This window comes from Myxine glutinosa, chromosome 10 (assembly GCF_964187855.1).
Source record: "Myxine glutinosa chromosome 10, kmMyxGlut1.1, whole genome shotgun sequence".
NCBI classification, from domain to species: Eukaryota; Metazoa; Chordata; class Myxini; order Myxiniformes; family Myxinidae; genus Myxine; species Myxine glutinosa.
Window position 1 is genome coordinate 96,363,182 of NC_136270.1, and position 25,625 is coordinate 96,388,806.

The following is a 25,625-nucleotide window of genomic DNA, read 5'->3' on the forward strand; positions in this document are numbered from 1 at the left end:
AGCATGCGTGCTCTCTCTATGCATAACATCTGCATGTGTTCCTCCAAAAACAGGTCCTGGATCGTAGTGTAAATATCAGCGTAGTCTTGTGTAAATAATGCTCCCTACCGGCTGTATGTTTAGTTTGAGGATTCTTTCCGGATTCGGTTATCCTGTGGGTGTGTTTCTGTGAGGAGAAGGGTGCAACGTCGCAGGGGGACATATTTACTCATTTGTGAATATCTGTAAAACTGTCGCACTCAGGGTAGAGTTAATAGTAGAGGGAACTACATTGCGTGCCACACTAAAGTAGGTAAAAATTTATCGGGTCGGGACGCCCCGAGGGTAGAGAAGGGTGCAATGTTGCGAATATGGAATTTGGCCTCCATATCCGCTTGTAAATATTCCCCTATTTCCCCAATATTCCCCAACTATCCCCAATCCCCCATTCCCTAGTCCCATTGTCTGTAAACAACAATCAGTAGAGCCGACCTTCCCCTTTTTCCCCCATTAAATGTCGTGCCCAGGTCCACCGCATCTCACGTAGACAACTTTCGGACATCTTGCTAGTTATTCTTAGTCTATGTCAGTTAAGGACTCCTTTCCATTAATTCTGACTCTTCGTTGCACCAGAATGTGATTATATGGCACCAGTAGTGAGTTTAGGACCTTTCCCATACCTCCTTCCATCTTCTTCCCCAAACAACAACTACAACAACAACTACAACTACAACTACAACAACAATTACAACAACAACAACAACAACAGAGGGGCACGGCGCTGCGCGGGGGGGAGTGTGCGTCCTGACACCGGCTCGGTTAGCCGCCATTGGCAATGCGCTCCAGACGATGCGCTCCAGACCATGCGCTCCATGGGGTTACCACGAAGGGGCTCCTTGTCAGCTCCTCGTCAGGGGCGGAGCCGGTAACCCCCCCGCACGCACCCAATGAGAAGCAACGTGCCGATTCCACGAGGCGGAGCTGACGAGCTGAGGGCGTGTCACTCCCCGCCGGATATACGCGGCCACGTAGCGGACGTGACGTCAGATGCGCCCCCAGCTTGAGCAGACAAGACGCCATCCGAGCGCTGCGACCTCCCCGCATCTCTAGACCGGACCGGGTCGACCCTGTCCTTGAGCCAAGAGTGCACCTTGAGCCATCGATACCCGCTTTCCTAGCCATCAAACCCCGTGTGAGTCAGCCTTTTGTCCCGTTTATCTGTCGTCTGTTGGGAATAATATAAGATTGTGTTTAAGTGCCCACCTTACTATGCTGTACCTCTCGTCCTTGTAATCTAACCTTCCGCCTTAATATAACCTCCTCCGGAGGTCTTGAGAACTGAACCCTGGGTGTCGTGTCATTTGAATCCCAGCCGTGGTGTCCTTTTCCTTTATTGACCTAGCGCAGCGCGATTAGTCGACGTTCGGGTATAATCGGGTAACTTGTGCAGACGTGGTCATACCAAAACCGCTCGGTAAATAACATCCAAGCCACGTCTGTAACAATAGTAAATGGTTGTGAATTATTGTTTTAGTCTGAGCCCTCCTTGCTCCAGTGTGTATAAAGGTCAAAGGGCGTTCCGGTAGTTAATTCCATAAAGCATACATTGAAGGACACTATAATATCCCTGTTCAGTAGTTTATTTCCTTATGCTGTGTATTAGGTTAAGGCGTTGTCTTCCATTAAAATGACACTCCATTGCACCAAGTGAAATAAGATAGATTCCCTTCATTCTTCATTCCCATTCCCAAAACCTCCATTTCCCCTTTCGTCATGGCCAAGCCTCGATTGCCAATATTACATCCCCTCCAAAACCACCATTGAACATGTGCTCGGGTCGGGGAAGAAAGGCGTGCCCGCCCGTCGTCATCAAGGGCGGAGCCAGAGGGTCGCGCGACCAACCAGGGCCGAGGTGAGCACACCGATGGGCGTGTCCTGAAGGCCGGCGGCTTGATCGCCGGAGGCGTTATAAAAGCGCGCGCGCAAGGTACTGCGTAAGAAGATCCAGATGAGCTTTGAAGAGAGAGAAGGTTCAAGGTCAATTACAAGCAGTTGCGCCAGAGACGGCAGACGCGCCCTGAGGTGAGCCAGAGAAGCAGCTTTGGCTCCACAAGCAGCGTTGACTCCACCAGGCAGCTTCAACCCGTTACCCCGCAGGAACCAGATAGCGGTGGCATCGGTGGCCGTCGAGGTCCAGCCGACGTCCCGTGCGGGATCAAGCCCGAACCATCTGCCCCAGCTGAACCTTCCCATTCCTCCTTCCAGCATTCATTCCTGTCATTCCATCCTTCTTGTGTACGTGAGTTTGTTCTGTTTGTTCTGTCCTTGGTATTTAATTAAGTTTCTATAAGCTAGTATTTTCACTGTGTCACCTGCTTTTTTCCATGTTCCCTGTATATAACTTTGACTGCTCCTTTTGCTTGTGTGTGTAAATAATAAATCCCGTTACTCTTCTGTACGTCTTCTTCTTCCTCTTTACATTCGGTCGCTTTAGAGGTTTCCAAATTGAATATCTGTGGCGCGATCCGGCCAACGTTCGGGAATCGGGTTTAGTCGGGGAAAACTGTTCGGCCGCGGTGCCTCCGCTCGGCAAACAACATCCTTAACCGCGGACCGTAACAATTGGTGTCAGGAGCGGGAACGGACCCGAAGCGCGCGTAACGCGCTCAAAATTACGAGCTGCTGAAATTGTTTTAAAGACAAAACCCGAATTTTGAAATCGCGCCATGGCTGGTCAAGGCGACGGGATGTCGGTGGGAGAGATAGATGGGGTAGAATCGACCCAGGACCTCGGGGAAATGTATGTGGAGGAAAGAGAGGAGGAGAACATTGGCAATGTGGTTGAGGGGGTATCAGGTGCACAAAATGGCGCGCTCGCGCACGTGGTTGAAGGGTCCCAAAATAGCGGCGCCGCGGAGGGCGAGCCCGCGGTGGCGGCTGGGGACGCTGGGCAAACCGGGTTTGACATCAGATTATTCTTGACCCAACTGAATGCAAAAATGGATAGGATGGGGGGCGAATTGGAGGGCCAAATGGGGGTAATAAGGGATGAAAGGAGGGCTAACAGTGAGCGATTGGGAAACCAAATGGAAGCAATAACGAACGGAATGAGGGCCGATAGGGAGGAAATGGAGCAGAGGGACAGAGACCGCAGGTTGGGCGAAAGGGTCCCAGGGGTGCACGACGAGGTAACGCGGGTCGAGAAGCGCTGGTTGAGCGAAGTGGAGGAAAGCGCGGGTACAATGACGGGGGTAGAAATCGTGACACGGGGTATGGAGCAACCGGCGACCGCTGAGGTAGAAGAGGGGATTTTATTAAAGCCAGCGGTCGTCGAGGTGAACAAAGAAATTATGGGTATCTATCTATAATTCCAGTAATCTCTGTCTGTCTGTCTGTACGTCTGTACGTTTGTTTGTTTGTCTGTGACCGCTGTTTCTCGACAACTACCGGTCCGATATACTTGAAACTTGCCAGGTATATTGCTGGGGACCCGAGGATGTGCCTTTTCAAGGTTTCATATTAATCGGACAATTACTTACCGAGCTATGTCCAAAAAACGATTCAACCAATCAGAGAGCAGCGAACGATCGCGTGTGCCGAACGTGGCGGACACACTCTGCCTCGGATGGCACATTTGAGAGCGTATTCATTTATTTCACGTTTGCAAACTATGTTGGCGTTAAACTATGTTTTACAACTAATAAAAACGAATTTGCGATTCATTCGCTTTCCTGCGCGTTTGTGTACGCGATGGCGATTTCTTTACCAAACTCCGGAAGCCGTTCGCTTTGGACCGAACCATTGCATGTAAATAGAGGGGGGGGATTGTCACCACTCGCAAGCCGTTCGCTTTGGACCAAACCATTTCATGTAAATAGAGGGGGGGGATATAATTTTAGATATATAGATATAGTACGGGCATGCCCTAGTAGTTGAAATTGGAGAGACCGGGGACTTAAAAGAGAAACAATCGGAGGAAGAAATGGATTATGCTCAAAGTCCGTGCTCACATCACGATGCTGTGCTTAATCCTCATAAAGATTTGCAGGTGTTGGTGCAGGGAGGAAGAAGAACCCCGAAGGTGAGACGGGCTGCATGTGGTGCCGGGAGATTTTGTAAAAGGGGGTTTGGCGCGAAGAGAATAGTCGCACGATTGGGGTCAATATGGCACCCGGGCGTTGGTGAAGGGTCCGGTGTGAGTGGAAATAGCACGCGTGTGAAAAAAAAGTGTGCGTCAATGGGTGAGCGTGTTACGAAGCACGAGTGTGATACCGAGTGCGAGCAAGAATGCACGTCGGGGTGTACGGAGTGTGACACGGAGAGTAAGGTGGTGGTGGAACGTGTGCGAGGAAGCACACCTGAGTTGGTGGTAGCGCGAGTGTGGGAGAGCCCATCTGAGCGCGTTAGTGGGTGGATGCAAGAGTGCACGCCCATGGTGAGTGGTACGGAGTACGTACCGAGGGAGAGTGCGCAAGACGGTGCGCGAGGTGTGTTAAGGGAGTGTGCGAACGGCGAGTGTGCGTGAGAGGTGTGGTGTGTAACAGGGAGTGCGTTGGTGGAGTGGACGGACGGCGTTGGAACGCCGGGTTTTGTGAGTGTCAAAAGGGTCGCGTGTGCGTGTGGGCATGCGAGTAAAGCATCGACGTTGGACGGGTTAGCGTTTAGGGCGACGGATAGCCGATGCGAGCACTCGGGTCGCGGTGTGCTTTGTTGGATGCGAGGCCCGGCGCGGATCGATGCTGCGTCGCTTCTCTTCGAAGCGTCGTTGCCGATTCGGGCTTGGCCCGCCCTGCACGGTCGAGTCCGGGCCTTGTCGGGCGAGGCGATCGGTCCGATTCAAGGGCGAGTGGGAGGAAGCGGTACGGCGCCCCCTGGCGGGGGCGGGGTTCCGATCGGGCGAGCCTCGGTCATCGGGCCCGGGACCGCAAGGTACCGCGCCGAGATGGTGCGTGGAATCTCGGCCCGACCAAACCACCTCCCTTGAACCGAAAGCCGGACGGATTCAACCTGCAGGCGACCAAACCACCCGAATTCATTGCTCGGCTTTACGAAGCCGAGTTTAATGATGTCATGACGCACCGAGGCTAGGATATAGCGGACTGTGATGATGATGATACTGATAGTGTTTTTGATCCGAAATTTAGAAAAGTGAATAGAATTGGCAGTAATTGGAAAATTTTGATTGGTTGGAATTTGGTGTGCAAAATTTATAGTTTGAGATACCCGATGTGGTGGGATGGCAACTCTGTCATCCCTCACAGCGGGGGCAAATGAGCACTAGACTTATGGGGTTTATGCCAGTGAAAACTAGCCCGGGAGGGTTTGGATAATGTGTAGGGACCTAGAAGATGACCTTAGGTAACGTTAAGATTAGTTAGTGACAATGATACCGGTAGTGGGGACGCAGGTAGATTAGTGTGGATGATAATGACGTGGTATGTGCTTAGTTTAAAGGGAAGATGGGGAGCACTAAGTTAGCAGGGCACCAGGTAGATTAGATGATGCTGTGTGAGTGTTGGAGGTGTAATCAGAAGTGTATTGTGAAAAGTGTGTGAGGAACAGGTGTGATTGCACAGGTGTGCAACTGAACAGGTGTATGGAGCAGTGTTTGAGTGAGTGATGGTGATGAGTATTGTGCTGACCAAATGGTCCAGGAAGGAAGGAGGGTGCAGGTGGCACCAGGTATGATTGCACAGGTGTGCAACAACAGGTGAATGGAGAATGGTTGTATGGAATAAATGGTATGGAATATATGGAGTATTGGAATGGATGGTAGTGGAGTGAGTATGGTGGAAACTATGGAGTGGAGTGGATGGTGCGAAGGTGTGAATGGGGGAAGAGTGGACCCCCATCACGAATACCCGGGGCGGGTAGTGTAAGTGTTAGGTAGAGGGTACAGGTAAATTGTGGTTGGATATTGGCATCTGTGGTGCGGGTGGAAGAATGGTGATTGGATGGGTGCATTAGTGTTGTGGAAATGGCTGGGCGTGTAGCCTGTTAGTGTGTGTAGTTGGTTTGGGCACTCCACCACTGTGAGGATGCCGGCCAGGTGAGGCCGCAGGTGGGCTCTGGGAGCCGGTAGAGTTGTTGTGGATGGGGCCCGAGGATCCGGAGGACGGACCCGGGTAGCCCAGTGCCAGAGGGCACCGAGGGGTGACAGAGCCAGGAGGGGCCTTCCCTAGTTAGATAGGTTAGGGTGAGGAGCTAGGTAAGCTCGGGTGGCAACTACAGTGGTGGGGGTGTGCAGGTGGGTAGACCTGCTGGGAGAGCTACACGTCTCAGCCCAGAAATTGTGCAATGGCACCGGGAGATGAATCGGGGGAGTGAGACCCCAAATTGAGAAGCACCACAGTTTGGTCAATGGGAATTGGTTTTTAGAACCCATAGTGTAAGTTGGCCAATGGATTGGCAGGGAAAGACCCCGGGTAGTGTAAAGTGTATTAAAGTCATTTAGAGGATAGTTAGGATTGAAATCTCCTCGCACCATCTGCATCCACTCACCTGGGGTGACGTAACTCCACACCATGCCATGTTTTTATTATTTTTATGATGCAAATGTTTTGGATTGTGAGACGCATCATGACGTGGGTGTGACATTGTGCTTGATGTTCCATCTCTTCCTCCTTATGAGGATTGATGATGAATTGGGTGATGGCAAATTTTGGATAGAGGGATTGTGGAGACGAATTTGGTGCAGGGGAAATAGGGGGAAGATGTGACGTAGTGACGAATTTGTAAATGTGTAGATTGTTGTACATATGGGGTAAGGGCAAGGGTAGTGTAGGTGACAGGGGGGGTGACGTACGGTAGGGACGAGCTTTCTCACTTCGCTCTCCGTACGCACTTCACCTTGCATTGCCTTATTGATGTGTACCCTTGTGACCTTACCCCTCGCTCATCTGTCTTCCCCCCTTTGTCTCCCACATGAGGACCTGAGCGCCACTGGGCGCCGAGGGGAGCGTGCGTGAGTCCGCCATTGTGCGCCCGGAACTCCCAGAACCAGCTGTCTGCATCGATGCACCACCTTATGGACCACCTGTCTGTGGCCGAGCACCACTTATGGACCCCATGGGTTGGGGCATGGCCCCTCTGCTGGAACCGGCCATGAGGGCCCGAAATCTTGCTGGCGGACCTTGGCCACAGGGCACCGATGCCCCACAGGTGAACCATACATAGTCGGCCCTGTGGGCCATAAATAAAATAAATAGACATGGACACATTGGGTGCATTTTTTATTGCAAATAGGCCGCCAGCAAAGGAAGATGACAACACCAGGAAGATAGTAATAGCCAGCAGAGGGAGCCGAAGAGCAAGAGACCACCTGCAGGGTTAGGGGTTGTTGATTTATTTTTATTGATGAACAGTGATGACTGTGCACCGATTGGTGCTTGAGGGTGTGTTGGTGCGTTTTGGGTGCTTTCATGGTGCGTCGATGCAGAGCAGACTGTCTCCCCCCCAGAAAGAACAATCACAGGTCCTGGGTTGCGTTTTGTAAATAAAAGTAGCGTCAATTGTAAATAATGCTCCCCACCGTCAATGTATAGTTTGAAGACCATTCCGCAATTCGGTTAGCTGTGGGCGTGAGTCTGTTAGGTAGGGTGCAATGGAGCAGCGGGACATATTTATTTATGTTTTAAAACTGTCGCACTCAGGGTCAGGTTAAAAGTAGAGGGAACTACACCTACGTGTCACACTAAGTTAAAGTTATAGGCCCGGGCCGTGCCTAAGAGGAGGAGGGTGCAGTGTTGCGGATATGAGGATTGTATTTTTTTGATTGTGTTGTATTGTATAGTAAATGGTTGTGAATTATTGTTTTAGTCTGAGCCCTCCTTGCTCCAGTGTGTATAAAGGTCAAAGGGCGTTCTGGTAGTTAATTCCATAAAGCATACATTGAAGGACACTATAATATCCCTGTTCAGTAGTTTATTTCCTTATTCTGTGTATTAGGTTAAGGCGTTGTCTTCCATTAAAATGACACTCCATTGCACCAAGTGAAATAAGATAGATTCCCTTCATTCTTCATTCCCATTCCCAAAACCTCCATTTCCCCTTTCGTCATGGCCAAGCCTCGATTGCCAATATTACATCCCCTCCAAAACCACCATTGAACATGTGCTTGGGTCGGGGAAGAAAGGCGTGCCCGCCCGTCGTCATCAAGGGCGGAGCCAGAGGGTCGCGCGACCAACCAGGGCCGAGGTGAGCACACCGATGGGCGTGTCCTGAAGGCCGGCGGCTTGATCGCCGGAGGCGTTATAAAAGCGCGCGCGCAAGGTACTGCGTAAGAAGATCCAGATGAGCTTTGAAGAGAGAGAAGGTTCAAGGTCAATTACAAGCAGTTGCGCCAGAGACGGCAGACGCGTCCTGAGGTGAGCCAGAGAAGCAGCTTTGGCTCCACAAGCAGCGTTGACTCCACCAGGCAGCTTCAACCCGTTACCCCGCGGGAACCAGATAGCGGTGGCATCGGTTGCCGTCGAGGTCCAGCCGACGTCCCGTGTGGGATCAAGCCCGAACCATCTGCCCCAGCCGAACCTTCCCATTCCTCCTTCCAGCATTCATTCCTGCCATTCCATCCTTCTTGTGTACGTGAGTTTGTTCTGTTTGTTCTGTCCTGGGTATTTAATTAAGTTTGTATAAGCTAGTATTTTCACTGTGTCACCTGCTTTTTTCCATGTTCCCTGTATATAACTTTGACTGCTCCTTTTGCTTGTGTGTGTAAATAATAAATCCCGTTACTCTTCTGTACGTCTTCTTCTTCCTCTTTACATTCGGTCGCTTTAGAGGTTTCCAAATTTAATATCTGTGGCGCGATCCGGCCAACGTTCGGGAATTGGGTTTAGTCGGGGAAAACTGTTCGGCCGCGGTGCCTCCGCTCGGCAAACAACATCCTTAACCGCGGACCGTAACAATATATATATATATCTATATATAAATCGGGATTTAAATTTAATTCAAAAATTGATCCAGACGTCTATTCTCTTTCCAACCTTCAAACCTACAGAGGTAGTTATTTATCACAGCATCTGTAGAATTTTCACCCTTTTACTCAACTCCGTTTCACTGTTATTTGGTGGAGCAAAAAGTCAACTGAGCTTTATAGATATTTAGATCTCTCTGACTGTTCACGACCACCTGAGCAACTACTTAGATGTAAGCCACCTGTGTTAGTATACGTCTAACTAGCTGTTTCAATCTACTGATAAGTTCAGTGCTGTGCGTGGTTGCTCTCACAGTCCTAATTATTTCACCTGCAACCGTACCATAAAATAGCTTCTTATGAATGTTTCTGTCGAAGAAAGGCATTCGGACAATGTGGAATGGAAAAGCATGTCGCGTATCAGATAATTTGGTGTGAAATTCAATCCTGATAAATCTCACACTCTTACGTCTTTCAATCCTGATAAATCTCACACTCTTACGATGTCTCTCCGAAAAGACCGACTGGAAAACCCTCCCATCCACTTTCTGAATAATCCTCTCCAAGAAGTTCTGTCACTCAAGCTTTTGGGTCTCACTATTTGCCATGATCTTTCCTGGGAAAACCACATTTCAAATCTGGCCTCCAAAGCCAGTCGCCGACTGGGCATCCTCTGTCATGCGAAGTCCTTCCTTGGCACACCTGAGCTCCTCACCACATACAAGGCTTTCATCCGCAGCTCTATGGAATACTGCTCTCCCCTCTGGTCTGGTGCTCCTGCCTCACACCTAGCCCGTCTTCACGCTGTTGAAACCAAAGCGTTCAGAATCATTGGAATCTCCCGCGATGAAGCTAACTCCAAGGGCCTTTCACTCACTCACCGCAGGCAGGTTGGTGGTCTTTCCGTCTTCTACCGACTCCTCTCTGGCCTTGCCCCCCCAGCCCTCTCTGGGCTCTGTCCCCCAAATATTCCTACAGGTCGCACAAGATCTGCCTGCAACCCTCTTATGGTTAAACTGCCAAAATCAAGACTTTCTGCTCACCTTCACTCCTTCATTCCTCTTTTCTCCCGCCTCTGGAACAAACTCCCTCACTCTCTTCAATCCCACTCCACCCTCCAGGTCTTTAAAACAGCTGTTCACCACCATCTCTTATCCTCTCCCATCCAAAACCTTGATCTTTTCTACCCCCGCTAATTTCGGTCCCCTTGTGTTTTATACCTCTCCCCCCCCCCCCCTCCCCTTCCCACGCCTCCTGCCCCCAAGCCCTCTCCCTCCCACACTTCTCCCTGCTCTCAAATGTTGTGGTTGTGTGCTTCCCCTTCTCTCCCCATCTTGTCTTCCGCTCCCTCTTTTTGTATATTTTGTTTGTCTGGTTGATTTGTTTGTGAAATAAATGTTAGCTCTTTCACGAGCCTCGATTCAGTATACAAAAAAGAAAAAAAAACATTTTTTTTTATTAAAGATATCGATTTGTAATTCGAAAAAAATAAACTGAAGTGGGAGTTTGGTTTCCCTTTTTAAATTAAATTTCTTTTGGATAGATATCACCATGAAGCAGATCAAATACAAACCCATGATTAATTGCCAATAAATCATCAATGAATCTAAAGATGTTTCTGCACATTCTGGCTTCCTGCACATGCACATGTTCCTGCACATGTTAGTCTATTCCCATGCTTAGTGGCTGTGTTGGTCTTGTCAGTAGGTACATGTGTGTGTGAGATGTGTGAGTGGAAGGTCCATTACAATCCTCATCTTTACATCATTTTACATACCTGTACCAAGTTTGACTTAGATCCCTTCAGCCTTTCTCAAGTTATCAACCTATTATAGACTCTGACCTTTGACCTTTGACGTCTTGCCCCCAAAATCAAATCAGTTCCTCTTTGCATTATAATACATACCTGTACCAAGTTTGACCTAGATCCCTTCAGCCTTTCTCAAGTTATAAACCTATTACAGACTCTGACCTTTGACCTCAAAATCTCATCATTTCATCTTTACCTCATTTTACATACCTGTAGCAAGTCAGACTTAGTTTCTTTCAGCCGTTCTCAAGTTATCGTGGTAATGAAAACCTATCCTGAACGGGCGGACAGACAGCCGGACGGACAACCCGAAAACATAATGCCTCCGGCAACTTTGTTGGCGGAGACATACAAAATAAAAAGAAAAGGTCCCTCATCATTTCAAAGACACAGTCTCCACTTGGAAGAAAAAGAAGGCAAAAATGATGTGGAAATTGAAAGAGAATATGTCTCACCCTCCATCCATGAAAATGTGACAGGAATTAAAACAACTAGGCAGGGTAAAGCCTCAGGACGAGATGGTATTTCTTCAGAGATTTGGAAGCATCGGAGCAAGGAACTTACGGGAGCAGTACGGGAGCAGAAACAGCAGAGCATGAAAGTAATAAGGCAGCCAGGAAGGCTGCAAAGAAAGAGGTAGCAAAGGCGCAGGAGGCGTGTAGGAAAATGTTCGGAGAACGCTTGGATTCGGAAGAGGGTCAGAAAGCAGTATTCAGGATTGCAAAGCAGATAGCGAAAGAGAGGGGTGATGTGATGGGGGTGAGTTGCTTGAAGGATGAAGTGGGACAAATCGTTGTCGACCCAGATGTAATTAAAGGAAGATGGAAAAGATATATAGAAATGCTGTTGAATACAGAGAATGAATGGAATGGCAACATAGAGAGTAACCCAGGTTTATGAACGGCAGAGAAGATAACTGAGAAGGAAGTTGAGGAAGCGATAAAAGCAATGGAGGGTAGAAAAGCGGGAGGGCCGACGGGAGTTGTGGGAGATATGTTGAAGGCAGTAGGAAGTTGGGGTGTGAAGAGAATGACAGAGATCTGTAATCTGGTGGTGAAAGAAGGCCGCATTCCAGTGGATTGGGAACTGAGTACCCTCGTCCCTCTATACAAGGGGAAAGGTGACCCTCTGGAGTGTGGCTCGTACCGAGCGATAAAGTTATTGGAGCATGGAATTAAGGTATTGGAAAGGGTGTTGGAGAGGAGGATAAGGAAGAAAGTGAAGATCGACGAAATGCAGTTTGGATTTATGCCAGGAAGAGGAACGACAGATGTGCTTTTCATTGTGAGGCAGTTGTAGGAGAAGTACATGGAGAAGAGGAAGAAGTTGTTTCTTGGGTTTATTGATATGGAGAAAGCATTCGATATGGTTCCACGCAAAGTATTGACATGGGCATTGAGGAAGTTAGGAGTGGAGGAATGGTTGATCAGAGTAGTGATGGCAATGTACAAAAGAGCGTGCACAGCTGTAAGGAAGAAGGGTGGGAACAGTGGTGAGTTTGAGGTGAAGGTGGGAGTGCATCAGGGGTCGGTACTAAGTCCACTACTATTTGTAGCTGTGATGGAGGTGCTGGCTCAGAACGTAAAGGAGGGTTTACTGTGGGAGTTGTTGTATGCAGATGATCTGGTGTTGATTGCGGAAAGTATGGATGGACTGAAGGAAAAGATGAACAAGTGGAAGGAATGTATGGAGACAAAAGGTCTGAAGGTGATTATCGGAAAGACGAAGGTGATGGCAAGTGGTAAAGCATGTGGTGAGGTGGAAAGAACTGAGAAGTGGCCCTGTGCTGTGTGTAGGAAGGGTGTCAGAGTGAACTCCATTCAATGTACAATGTGCGCTGAGTGGGTTCATAAAAAATGTAGTGGTCTGAGCAGGTCATTAACCAGTGTGGCAGCTACATTTCAATGTAAGGTGTGCACAGAGGGAGCTGCAAATGGAGGAAATGTTGAGTTGGATCTTGGAGACGGCGTGAAGCTGGAAGGTGTGAAAACATTTTGCTACCTCGGAGACATGCTGAATGGAGAAGGTGGATCAGACTCGGCAACGGTTGCTAGAGTGAGATGTGCATGGAAGAAGTTTCGGGAACTCAGTGGCGTGCTGATGATGAGGGGAGTGTCGTTGAAGCTGAAGGGAAAGGTGTATGCTGCATGTGTGAGAAGTGTTATGATTTATGGGAGCGAGACATGGGTAATGAACGTAGAGCAGCAACGAAGGTTGGAAAGGGTGGAAATGCAAATGGTTCGACGGATGTGTGGAGTATCGTTGAGAGAGAGGAAGACAAATGATGAATTGCGAAAGATGATGGGAATAGAGCCTGTGATTGATGCTGTGAAGAGGAACAGGTTGAGATGGTTTGGTCATGTGTTGAGGAAGGATGAAAGTGACTGGTTGAGAAGATTTATGGAAATGAATGTAGAAGGAAGTAGAGGACGGGGAAGACTGAGAAAGTCTTGGCTAAAGATGGTGGAAGAAGAAATGCGGGCAAGGGGGTTAACAAGGAGAGATGCAGAAAATAGGGCAAAATGGAGAAGATTGTCATGGGGACCGCAAGGCTAACCCCCGCTCTCGTCGGGAAAATGGCCTTTAAAATGCCTGTAGTTGTTGTTGTTGGAGCAAGGAGCTGATCAAAATAGTTACTGTGCTGTTTGAACTGAACTATATGTAAAGGAAAGGTCCCACAGAATTTCAAAGACATAAACACAGTCTCCATTTGAATGCAAAATAAGGCAAAAAGCATGTAGAAACTACAGAGGAATAAGCCATTTTCCCATTACAGGAAAAATCCTGAGAATAATCCTGCTGAATTGCCTACTGAACGACATTGTAGATGGCATCGTTCCAGAATTCCAGTGTTGCTTCAGAGCCTCCAGGGGCACTTCAGATATAGTTTTCTCAGGCAGACAAGTACAAAAAGGGGCAAAGAACAGCATCGAGACCTCTATTTTGCTGTTCATCATCTCATCAAAGCCTTTGTCGGTGAATAGCGACCTGGGTTATGACATCTACTTTCAAAACTGATATGTCCTATCAGGTTTGTTAAGATTATACAACTACTGTTTGATTAAATAGCATGGCTCGTGCCTGCTCCAGTGGTGAGATGTCAGATGGTTTAGTTGTAACCAGTGGTGCAAAGCAAGGATATGTTGTGGATTTGACACTTCAACCACTTATTTGCTGCAATGGTGGATGAAGCTACACACTACACACACACATATACGAGACCCAACACAGCACTGTTGGACGAGACAAGTCCAAGTTTGGCCTTGGGGGAACGAGACACGAGACAAGCAGACAATGGCCTTGGGGGAAAGGCCGTCACTTCCCGGGGTGACAAAGGAGGTGGAAGGACTAGCCCTGTCGGCACTAGCAGCGTCACAACAATGGCTCGACATTTCTCACTGCACTTTGCGGAGTAATTCCGAAGGAAGAATTTCCTCCTCTCATGGATGCCAACCTATGGAGATTGTCCGTGCTCTATCCTTTTCAATGCTGAACGTCAAGCAACGAAGCAGCACGTACTATTTTTTAAGTCTTTGGTATGACACAGCCGGTGTTGGAACCACTGACCTCCCAGACTCGGAGCAGACGCTCTAACCATTACACCATCGAGTCTCATGTAGATAATTCATTGCTATTTCACAAATGTGTGTTTTGCCATTTTCATCTTTATGTGAACACTAGTCCTGCTTATTATCAACCAGATTATCAATACGATACGTAGTTTTTAATTGGACACAGCAAAGGTCATATTCAGGTTTCAGTCTTGCTCGGAGTTTAGATGTCATGAAGAGGATAAATGAAAGACTCCTGGACAGGACCAGGTAGCAAAATCAGGTGACCAAATCGAAAAGGGGTTTCAAACTAGCTTTGTGTTCATTTCTGGAGGATTAGGGAAGTAAGACGTGAACTATTCATTGAATGTAGTGAGATGGTTTCGTTTCAGATGAAGATTTTCAAGAACTCTGGCAATCGCTGACCACCCCCACATTCACTGATGACATCCGTCAGACTTCCAAACATTTGAAAATCCTTACGTCCGATCTTCATGCAGGTTCCAAAGGAATGGCTATGGCGACCACATTGAGCCAGAAAAAGTATGTCGGTAACATTTCCTGTCCATTCAGTTTCAATAATAAAGGAGGATTCTTCTTCACATTTCGACTCCACCCATTCGTTTTTGTCAAACATAATCGCCAGGCCAAAATACAGACAGTTCCGTAACATAAGAGCAGCTGCGTCAGGTTCATGACATCAGACAAACTCAGCAGAAAAACAGAGCTGGTACACCGGCAGTCATGAAAAATGCCAACAATGACAAAAACGTATGCCGCATCCATTGATGTTACTGCCAATCCAGCAATTACATTTTCAGCCAAGGATTTAAAAAAAGACCAAACCAAGCCATCTGCAGACATACGTTACCTCAAATTCGAGATGTACCAAAGATGCATGTCGACAAAGCACCTCTTTACTAGAATGGCAACCGTGAACCCATGAATCACACCAGTACTTGCTGCAAGGGTCCTGACCAAGAGGGGGCGCCTGCCATGCATCCATCCTGGTTCGGCATCCATTACAATGTTGATGAGGAATTTAAATTGGAGGCAGGAAATAAGATATGACAGTAAAAATGGAACCTCTGGCTTTAGTTGCAGTCTATAGACATAGAACAACCTACTGCTAAAAGCAGTGTCACCTGTTACACTGATACCTGCAGCATTAGTCAGCCTGCACAGGCGGCTTTAGAAGCCTTCGTTTGAAAAAAGACCCATGATATTTATTGGCCCCATTAACCTTACCTAACGCAACCATCTTAATTGCGAGTTTCAATGATTCCTCCTCTTCTCCCCCTCCTCTCTTCCTCTTTGTTCTTTCCCTTGATCTTTGTCCCACTGTCAATTCGACCTTCCTCTTCCATGAGCCTCACTCATATTGAATAAAATAAAATAAAATAAATAAAGAACCACCAGAGGTAGGCATACTCTGTTGACCAGGACCCTTGCAGCAAATGTTGGTGTGACTCATGGGTTCATGGTCACCATTTCAGTGAGATGCTTTCTGGCCCCCGGCCAGTTGTCAGCCCGGCTGGGGGTTTATATTTTGGGTCCTGTCAGTCCGTCCATCTCTCCGGAATCTCTACTCAAAAATGTTAATGAAAATTTATGTAAAAACCGTAATTCATTTGTGAAATAAATAAATAAATACAACATCAATTGATATCTAGCAGCAGGTCGGTGATGCTTGCCGATATATAATCATGAAGCTGTTTTTTATGCACCTACGTACGAAGCACGGCTTGTTATTGCTTACACAACACAATGTGTGTGTGTGTATATATATATATATCTCGGAACTGGGCCGATATTGGAACCAGCAATCGGAACAAGCAGATATCGGCCATTTTTCGGTAATCTGTACCGGCAGATTACAATCGGTGTACACTTCCGATGACCGATTATAGTTGTACTGTACTCTATAAAACCCCCAAACCTTGAGTAGCTTTCACCCTTGTTTAGAGCGAATTTCAAAAATCAAATTGAAGAAAACAACGTTTTCCCTTTTACTTTAGAAACAGCTGCGAGTAAAAAGAAAACCACGATGGCTCTTACTGTACCATGCAAAATGCGATGGCTCTTCCTGACTTCCTGGCAGAGTACATTTTGACGTCATAAGTTCCAGGCATGCATCAAAGTGTCCGTTAGGTCAATCTTTTTCACATTTCAAAGATGGACTCACAGTATTCTGGCTCTCAGAGAAAAATGAGGTACATTTTACATGCAGTTTGTAAAATTACTGCTTAATTCATCACAACGTATGCTGTGACGTCATCTGCCGCAATCTCACGTGAACCGAAGGCACATGGTGTTCACAAAACACGGAACATGTCTCCCTCTTCCAAATCCTGGTGGCGTCTGGTCAAATCTGTTTCTGGTGTTTGTTACCCCTCCTTCCCCTCCCTTACCTCAAACGGCTACACAGCTGACTCCACAAGTGAAAAAGCTGAATGCTTCAACTCTGTGCTTGCCTCAAAATATTGTGTCCCAAACCCGCCTCTCTCTACCCACTGTACCCAGTCATACCCAGCTGCTCCTGGACACTGTGTCCTTCTCTCCTGACAATGTGGAGACGTTTCTGTCAATCGTCGACTCTGATTCTGCAACTGGACCAGACAGCATCAGCCCACGGGTCCTAAAATCCTGCTCTGTCGCTCTTTCACACCCTCTCTCTGTTCTCTTCACTCTCTCTTTTGCTCAAGGTCATCTGCCATCAGCTTGGAAATCAGCGAACATGACCGCTTTACACAAAAAAGGTGCCAAAACAGATCCTTGCAACTACAGACCAATCAGCCTTCTCCCAATTATCAGCAAAGTAATGGAATCCATCATTGTTTCGGATATCATATCCTTCCTCTTCTCCAATTGCTTGATCTCTGATCATCAATTTGGTTTCAGACCAGGTCACTCTACTCTGGACATGATGCTTCTGCTGTCTCAACAATGGATGGAGGTCCTCAATGCCAAACAGGAAATTAGAGCTGACTCCCTTGACATATCACGTGCCTTCGGCATGGTCTGGCACCCTGCTCTGCTCACCAAACTCTCCTCCTATGGTATCCATGGAAATCTCCCGCGCATGGCTTGCGGACTTCCTCTCTGGTGGTAGTCAATGTGTGGCCCTGAATGGATTTCTCTCATCTCCCCTTTCTGTTCAGGCTGGAGTTCCCCAAGACAGTGTTCTGGGCCCAGTGCTTTTTCTGGTCTTCATCAATGATCTCTCTGTCGGCCGGTGTGTACCCCGATTTAGAATAGGTACGCTGTATCCCTGCGCATCGTAGGAGGTGACTAAGGGTTGGCGTCATGAAGGGCATCCGGCCATAAAAACATTGCCTCAAACAGGGAACCATGATTGTCATGGGGCCCGCAAGGCTAACCCCCGCTCTAGCGGGGGAAAATGGCCTTAAAACTATCATTCATTCATTTCATTCATCAATGATCTCTCCGACTCTCTGGAAAATCCTATCTATGTCTTTGCTGATTACTCCACACCCTGCCGCTCCATACCTCATCCCTCAGATCAGCAGTCTGCAGCCTCCTCACTCTCTGCAGACCTAGACAAAATTACAGACTGGTCAAACAAGTGGGACATGTCTTTCAATCCTGACAAATCTCACACTCTTACTATGTCTCTCCAAAAAGACCGACGGGACAAACCTCCCATCTACTTTCTCAACAATCCTCTCCAAGAAGTTCTGTCACTCAAGCTTTTGGGTCTCACTATCTGCCATGATCGTTCTTGGGAAAACCACATTTCCAAGCTGGCCTCCAAAGCCAGTCGCCGACTGGGCATCCTCCATCATGCAAAGTCCTTGCTTGGCACACCTGAGCTCCTCACCACATACAAAGCTTTCATCCGCAGCTCAATGGAATACTGTCCTCCCCTCTGGGCTGGTGCTCCTGCCTCACACCTAGCTCGGCTTCACGCTGTTGAAACCAAAGCTTTCAGAATCATTGGAATCTCCCACGATGAAGCTAACTCCGAGGGCCTTTCACTCACTCACCACAGGCAGGTTGGTGGTCTTTCTGTCTTCTACCGACTCCTCTCCGGCCTAGCTTCACCAGCTCTGTATATGCTCTGTCCCACAAATTCCTACTGGTCGCACAAGATCTGCCAGCAACCCTGTTGTGGTGAAACTGCCAAAATCAAGACTCTCTGCTCACCTTCACTCTTTCATTCCTCTTTTCTCCCGCCTCTGGAACAAACTCCCTCACTCTCTTCAATCCCACTCCTCCCTCCAGGTCTTTAAAACAGCTGTTCACCACCATCTCTTATCTTCCCCCATCCAAATCTAGATGTTTTCTACCAGCGCTAATTCACCCCAGATCCACTTTTTTGAAATACTGACTTCTTTCCTGGAAGTCCTAGCAGTGTCCATGTGTTTTATACCTCCCCCCCCCCCCTCCTTCCCACGTCTCCTCCGCACAAGCCCTCTCCCTCCCACAGATCTCCTGATGTCCCTGTTCTCTGCTGTTGTACTTGTGTGCTTCCCTCTCTCTCCCCATCTTGTCTCCCGCTCCCTTTATCTCATGTTTTATGTGTCAGGTTCTTTTTATGTGATTAATGTTGGCTCTTACACGACCCTCGCTCGATCTTGTACACAAAAAAGCAAACAAACAAAGAAAAAACACATGGAGCTCTATTTCGTCCTTCATCATTATGATGACTTCGTTTTTAACCTCTTTGACCTCCTCTGTTACCCTCGTTATTTCCCGGTGTGCCTCTACGAGTTCCCCCTCCAAACACTACCTTAACCGTTTCCATTTTACGTTCCTTTACGCTTGTGTTCACTCATCGCCCGTTCCTTTACGTCCATTACTTCGCCCATCTCTTTGATTGTCTTTGTCACCTCATCCTGCCGTGTGCTTCACTCCCTCTTTATTGCCCTATTGTCAGTCCTTCTGTCCCCTGTATGAGTCCTTCCACCTCCGTTTCTGTTTCAGACGCTCGTATAAAACGACACGGAGCCATTAGTAGTTCAAGCAATCCATGTTCCGCATCCGGCACTCCCGGCCTGGAGGTGACTCCGGAAGTACATGTGCACAGTACACTGGGCGGTGTTATCAACACAAGCTAACATCTGTAACAACCTCCCTCATGTTCCCTATCCCTCCCGCTGATCTAGTGTCGCTCTTCTTCGTCAGAGCAACGTTGCTTCAATGAATGTGCAGCGGCCAGAAAACTTTTGCTGACTTTGTCTCTCCCTTTGTTTGTATTTCACCGTCATTATATCCCTGTGCCTACCTCCACTGTTCTCCTCAGTAATCCTCTTCCTCCACCCTTTTAAAGGGATTGAGTCAATACACTGATACATTGTATTGTCTTAGTTTTGAAGTGGCACAGACACGAGGAGCTCCATCGCCTCCTTAAGGTTGCTTGTATTTCATTTTATCAAATCTGTATCAAGCTATCAAACCCAGCAAAATTAGAAAACCAATTGCAATTGTTGATAATACTGAATTGATTAATTAATTAATCTCAGGTAATGATCAAGATGTGTGAACTCATAGTGGAAAAAAACGATTGCTCCATGACACTTACTGCGGACATGGTTCTCAGCACAGTAGAGCATATCTGCAGCATGAAGGAACTGGTATCCGGTTCCTTTCATGGTTAACTCTACTTCATCATATCCCAGTATGATAGCTGCCCTGCAATAAACACGTATCCACCTGTCTTACACAACAAATGCATGGTAACGATCATGAGAGTTACCACACCAAATCAAGACTCAATTACCAAATTACTTTCTTATCAGGGAAAGCTGCATGCAAGAACAACAGCTCATCATGTCATTATTGCATGTACATTTAATTTATCCAACTCAGATTCTTCATTGACATCTATAGTTAGTGGACTTGGTATTATTCAACATCAAAATTATATTCAAACTTTGTTTTGTTGAACTTGCATTCCATGTTTATTTAAAGTGAAACAAAGGTCAATTAAAAATTTTTTATATATGTTATTCATCGATGTGATCATCAGAAAATACACTGCCAATCACAAGATGTAACTTTGGTGAATTTTATGATATTTTCCTGAAAGGTGAATGTGTTCTGCTTCATTATCTAACATGCCTCGTGGTTTATTCTCTCAATTCAGTTTTTAAATAATCAGATTTTTTTAAAATTGGCCCAGGAGTATTCCAAATTTGATAATCATGAAAAGGGTTCAAAAGTTGAAAGAACAAGGTACTTAGCTCACTATAGTTCAAGACGTGCCAGAGCCTGACTCAGTAACATGCGAGCATCTGCTCTGAGTCTGGGAGGAGGTTGGTGACCCTAGCATACCAGACTTTTGAAAATAATACATGCTGCTTCCTCACTTAATGCTCAGCATTTATTGGATAGAGCACGGGTAAGCTCCGTGAGTTGGTATCCATGGGGGCAAGCAATCTACTAGTGAATTTTCCATCTGTCCTCAAATTTCATTGACTTAAGTGACTAATGTAGGAATTGACAATGAAGGAATAAAAATGGCCAATGTTCCCAATTTAATTGGAAAATTGATATCAACACATCGATGAAAGGAAAGAAAAATAATATACAATTCATACTTGGCATCACAGCCGACAGGGGTGAAGTCAAGCTTGTGTTTTGTGCGGAAGATCGTATTTCTGGTGCGGATCTCAAGGATTGAAGGTGGTTGAAGAGGTGTGGCTAGGGCAAAGAGGGCGAGTTGCAGAGAGGCCTGGGTTTTGTCGTCTGTGTGCCTGGTTTGTCCACGCAAGAACTTTAGACGACCCTGGATCTGCAGGAGCTGTGGGTCAAAGGTGAGTTCACATTAAAGATTGAAAAGGTGACCCAGATGTTCAAGAGAATATGCATTTTAGATATATATTTGTGAGAACATCAAGGTTAACCTCCAGTGGATTGCATATTGTCCATGGTACGATGTGTAATTAACCGCACCGGTTTCTGCTGGATTATTTAGGCACATTCTATCCAGAGATGTAAGATTTCCCAGTTCTTAATCCACTGTAATGTCAAACACTTGCTTGACTAACCTGACACCATCCCACAGAAAAACAAACATGGCTGACTTGACAACGGCACAAACAATCACCAGCAATTAGGTTACAGTTCCTAATTCTTAGTACTCTTTGAAAAAGTCATTTCAGTGCATTTTCACTATACACAGATGAACAGAGATAAAATGCCAGTATGCAAAGTAAACACCTTCACACTGCAGACAATATGAGTTAGAACATCAAAGTTCACAGGATGTGGTGAGTATTGAGTGGAAGCATTGCATATCCATGAACAAATATCTTTTGCAAATAAATAGACTAATACTGTACTTTAATTTGCTCTGATGTTAATAAAAGTCAAGTGAGATCAATAAATCGTTTTTCAGCAAAAGCAAGAAAACATGGACCCTGTAAGTTTGATCTCGAGTCAAATTGCATTTCAAAGCAATACTATTAGAGGAAGTCTGTCAGTGATGGTGCAACAAGGAAGTGGTTCATGTTATGGTGTAGGAATGTACTCTGGGATTGATCGGAGTTGAAGGCTCACCAGGAAGCCAGAGGAGTTGTCGAGAAGGCAACGGAAGCGGCAGACAAACTGTCGTTCCAGAAAGGATGAATTCTCCAATGGAAGTTGTTGAGGAACATAGGTAGTGACAGGTAGTCCTGCCTCTGCTTCACCTGCATGTAGGAACAGATGTTTATTTAAGCATTAGTGCATTCCAATGGGTTGGGAAGGACGGATTATTATGGGGATCTTATTGGCACATGGTTTCACTGGACTGTGATAGTCTCAGAGGTATGCTAGGAATGGCTTTTCTGAAGAACCTAATGCTGACAAATGTGAAAACTTGCAATTTTGTCTGGGTATTAAAACCAAGTGGAACACAGCTGCAATAGTCCAACAAAATTGTAAAGATTAAGCATAAAAAAGACGACAAACAGGGAGGCGTAATCGTAAATCCAAATCAGGTTGATGTATTTGGAATTCCCATCCAAAAACATAGCTCATAATGCTGGTCCCCATAATATGGTTGATTCGTTGATTTTCCCCAAATATCCATGTAATTCTTGGAAAAGAACGAATATGTCTCATAATGTCCTTTCCTGACATGTGATATGTCAAGCTCCTCTGTGAGTCTGAGACACGACAATAACAATCTTATGCCACCGTTATGATTGACAAAATAAATTGTGGCAAAAATATTTCGTGCATGCAAGGAAGGTAGAGGAAAGGGTGGGAGTGGGAGCAGATATGCCATGTTATTGTGCATTTGATGAATATACAGTCACGTGAAAAGGTAAGTGCACCCCATGTAAAGTTTTGACTTTTTCAACATATTTCAACATACAGCTATTTGATCTTCATTTCAACAATATTGATAGATAAAGGTGATATAATAGAACAAATATCATGAAACATTTACATTTTGTAGTCCATTGTATAATTTAAATAAACATAAATGCAAATTTCGCATGTGGAAAAAGTAAGTACACCCTTGGCTCCAATAGGTGGTATTGCCCCCTTTGGCAGAAACAACCTCAAGTAGGCGTTTCTTATAAGAGTTATAACTGTCTACCAGTCTCTGACATCGACTGGGAGAAATTTTTTCCCACTCTTCCATGCAGAATTCTTTCAGCTGTGCGATGCTTGAGGGGTTTCTTGCATGCACAGCTCGTTTCAAATCCCCCCACAACATCTCGATGGGATTTAGATCCGGGCTTTGACTTGGCCATTCCAGAACCCTCCATTTCTTTCTTTTCAGCCATTCCTTGGTGGATTTACTGGTATGTTTAGGGTCATTGTCATGTTGCAAGGTCTACCTTCGGTGGAGTTCCAACTCTCCGACAGATGGCCTCACATTATCCTCAAGCACCCTCTGGTACAATGAAGAATTCATAGTGGATTCTATGATGGTGAGCTGCCCAGGCCCTGATGCAGCAAAGCTGCCCCAAACTATAATATTTCCACCACCATGCTTTACAGTTGGTATCAGGTTCTTGTGGTCAAATGCTGTCTTTGGTGTTCACCAAACATGTCTTCTGGTACTGTGGCCAAATAGCTCTACCTTTGACTCATCTGTCCAGAGCACATTGTTCCATAAGTGCTGGTCTTTGCCTCGGTGTTCATTGGCAAACCTTAGTCTTGCCCTGATGTTATTTCTGGACCGCAAAGGTTTCCTCCTGGCACACTTCCCATGTAGATCAAATTTGTGCAGCCTCTTTCTAATGGTAGACTCGTGCACTTTGACATCAACAGTGGCAAGAGCTACCTGTAGGTCCCGTGATGACATTCTGATGACCGTGATGAGGTCCCGTGATGACCTTTCAGTCTCTCTTTCTTTCCCACGTGCATGCCCCATTATTCCTCTCTACTCTTCCTACAATTCTTTCCAGTCCCCTCCCAAATTCCCAAACCCTCTTATCTTCCCGATCGCTTTCTTTCCCCTCATTTTCTCAAACAATCCCATCCTTGACGGCCTTCTACTTACATACTACATGTAATATGCACAAGATCCCTTTGTCAAATAGCCCAGTGAAACTGCTACACAAGTATTATGGAGACCAATGTGGTACTGAGAAAAGTGATTGTGTTCTGGAATGCTTTCGCAATACAACATGCAGCACAATATAAATTCTCAGGAGAACTTTTACCAATTTATTTTAATGCAAAGCAGCCGGTGAAGACTTGGGGGGAGATATATGGTAAGCGCTCGACCAAAGCAGAGGCTCGTACCCATGTTCTGGTTGCAATTACAACAAAATATATTTCTGTGTGCTGTGCATTTTTTACTCCAAATTAGTTTCCTGTTTTTCAATGGAGATGGTAGTTTGATAAACACAATCCAAAACTTTTGAAGCACATTTGTTGTCAAATTTATAAACAACATGAAACGTCATGCACAGTATTATGTACAGTATGATTTTGATTTCAGAATCATATACACATGTACACACAGTATCCCAATAAATTATGATGGTTTTAATTTATTTGCAGGTTGGTAAGCAGTGATTGATAACGCCATACTTTGCATCGTGTAAAAATATAATATTATGGGAAAAAACTGTTATGCTACCCTTGTTGTTAATCACGTGATGCATTTCCTAACTAAGGTGTCTCCATAATAATAATAATAATAATAATAATAATAATGCATTTATTTTATATAGCGCTTTTCAGGAAGCCCAAAGACGCTTAAATAAGAAAGAAAGCCTCTTTGTGAAAGAAAGGTGAAATCACCAGCCGCCATCAGCCATGACCTATCCAGGGCTGATCATATCGCAAAGCTGGCCTGTAAAGCCAGCCACATTCTGGGCATCCTGTATAGTTCCAAGTAGTTCCTGGATAAGTCAGAGCTACACACAGTCTACATTATTCTGTTGAATTGAAAGCTTTCAACATTATTGCATCTCCTGTGATTAAGTTGAAGCACAGGTATGTTGATCTCTGATCACAATCAGGTCAGTGATCTCTGCTTTTTAGCACTTCTCTGGTATAGCTTCCTATGCCCTCTCTCTTCCTCTCAGTCTATCTTTCTCTCACACACAACACGCCCTAACCTTTCGCAACTCTTCCAAGATTCACACGCTCTTCCAGTAACCCTCTCCTGGTGAAACTCCCAATACCCAGGCTTACTGCCTACCTCCACTATTTTGTTCATCTTTTCTCCCATTTGTGGAAACTCCTTCCTGTGTTTGTTCACACCGACTCTTCCCTCCACAGATTCAAATAGTGGCGCACCATCATATCATCTTATCCCCCAAATCCCAAATTCCACCATTCCTTCATAGTTTATTATTGAGAAAGGCATTAATGAGGTGGTCAATCCTCCATTCAACCTTGAGAGTGAATTTTTAAATTGGCCTGGGTAATCTTTGTGACACATACCGTGGCATACACTCGATGTGCAATGTCAACCCTGCAGACTGAACAACCAACTTAAAATCCAATCTAAAGAGCATACTCCATGATGCAACATCCAAAGCATCAGCCAGTGGTGTTGTATATGTTTATGCTTTACTATTTCGTCATCCTCATAATGTTTGAATCACATATAAATATGACTTCAACATCATCAACGAGAAAGAATCTAAAAATGCAAAGCCTGTCCGCATCCACTTTGTACTCAAACTAAACTGGACCAAAACAGCAGTTTAAAAATGTACATTTTATTATTTTTGACTTCTCCATATTTTCATAATAAAGGTTTGTTGAAGATTTGATGCTAAAAGCTCAATTGGTAAAATTGTTATGGCCTGAACACACTAAAGGTCAATGGCTATTCATAGTCATTATGACTTTGCCCTATCACATCTTGACTCATTTTAAAATTATTTTCTCCATATTTTCATAATAATGGTTTGTTGAAAATTTGATGACAAATGCTCAAATTGTA

At 45.8% G+C, this 25,625-nt stretch overlaps 1 protein-coding gene across 2 annotated transcripts in view; it reads right to left on the reverse strand.

Annotated features, from left to right (window-relative positions):
• AHR (aryl hydrocarbon receptor) overlaps positions 1 to 25,625 on the reverse strand; it is a 175,800-nt gene that overhangs the window by 63,716 nt on the left and 86,459 nt on the right. For both annotated transcript variants that reach the window (XM_078785917.1, XM_078785918.1), the window contains exons 7-9: positions 21,779 to 21,909; positions 20,818 to 21,020; positions 19,800 to 19,909 (exon numbers count right to left, since the gene is read on the reverse strand). In XM_078785917.1, coding sequence (XP_078642043.1) covers positions 19,800 to 19,909; positions 20,818 to 21,020; positions 21,779 to 21,909 — 444 coding nt within the window. The remainder of the gene's footprint in view (positions 1 to 19,799; positions 19,910 to 20,817; positions 21,021 to 21,778; positions 21,910 to 25,625) is intronic.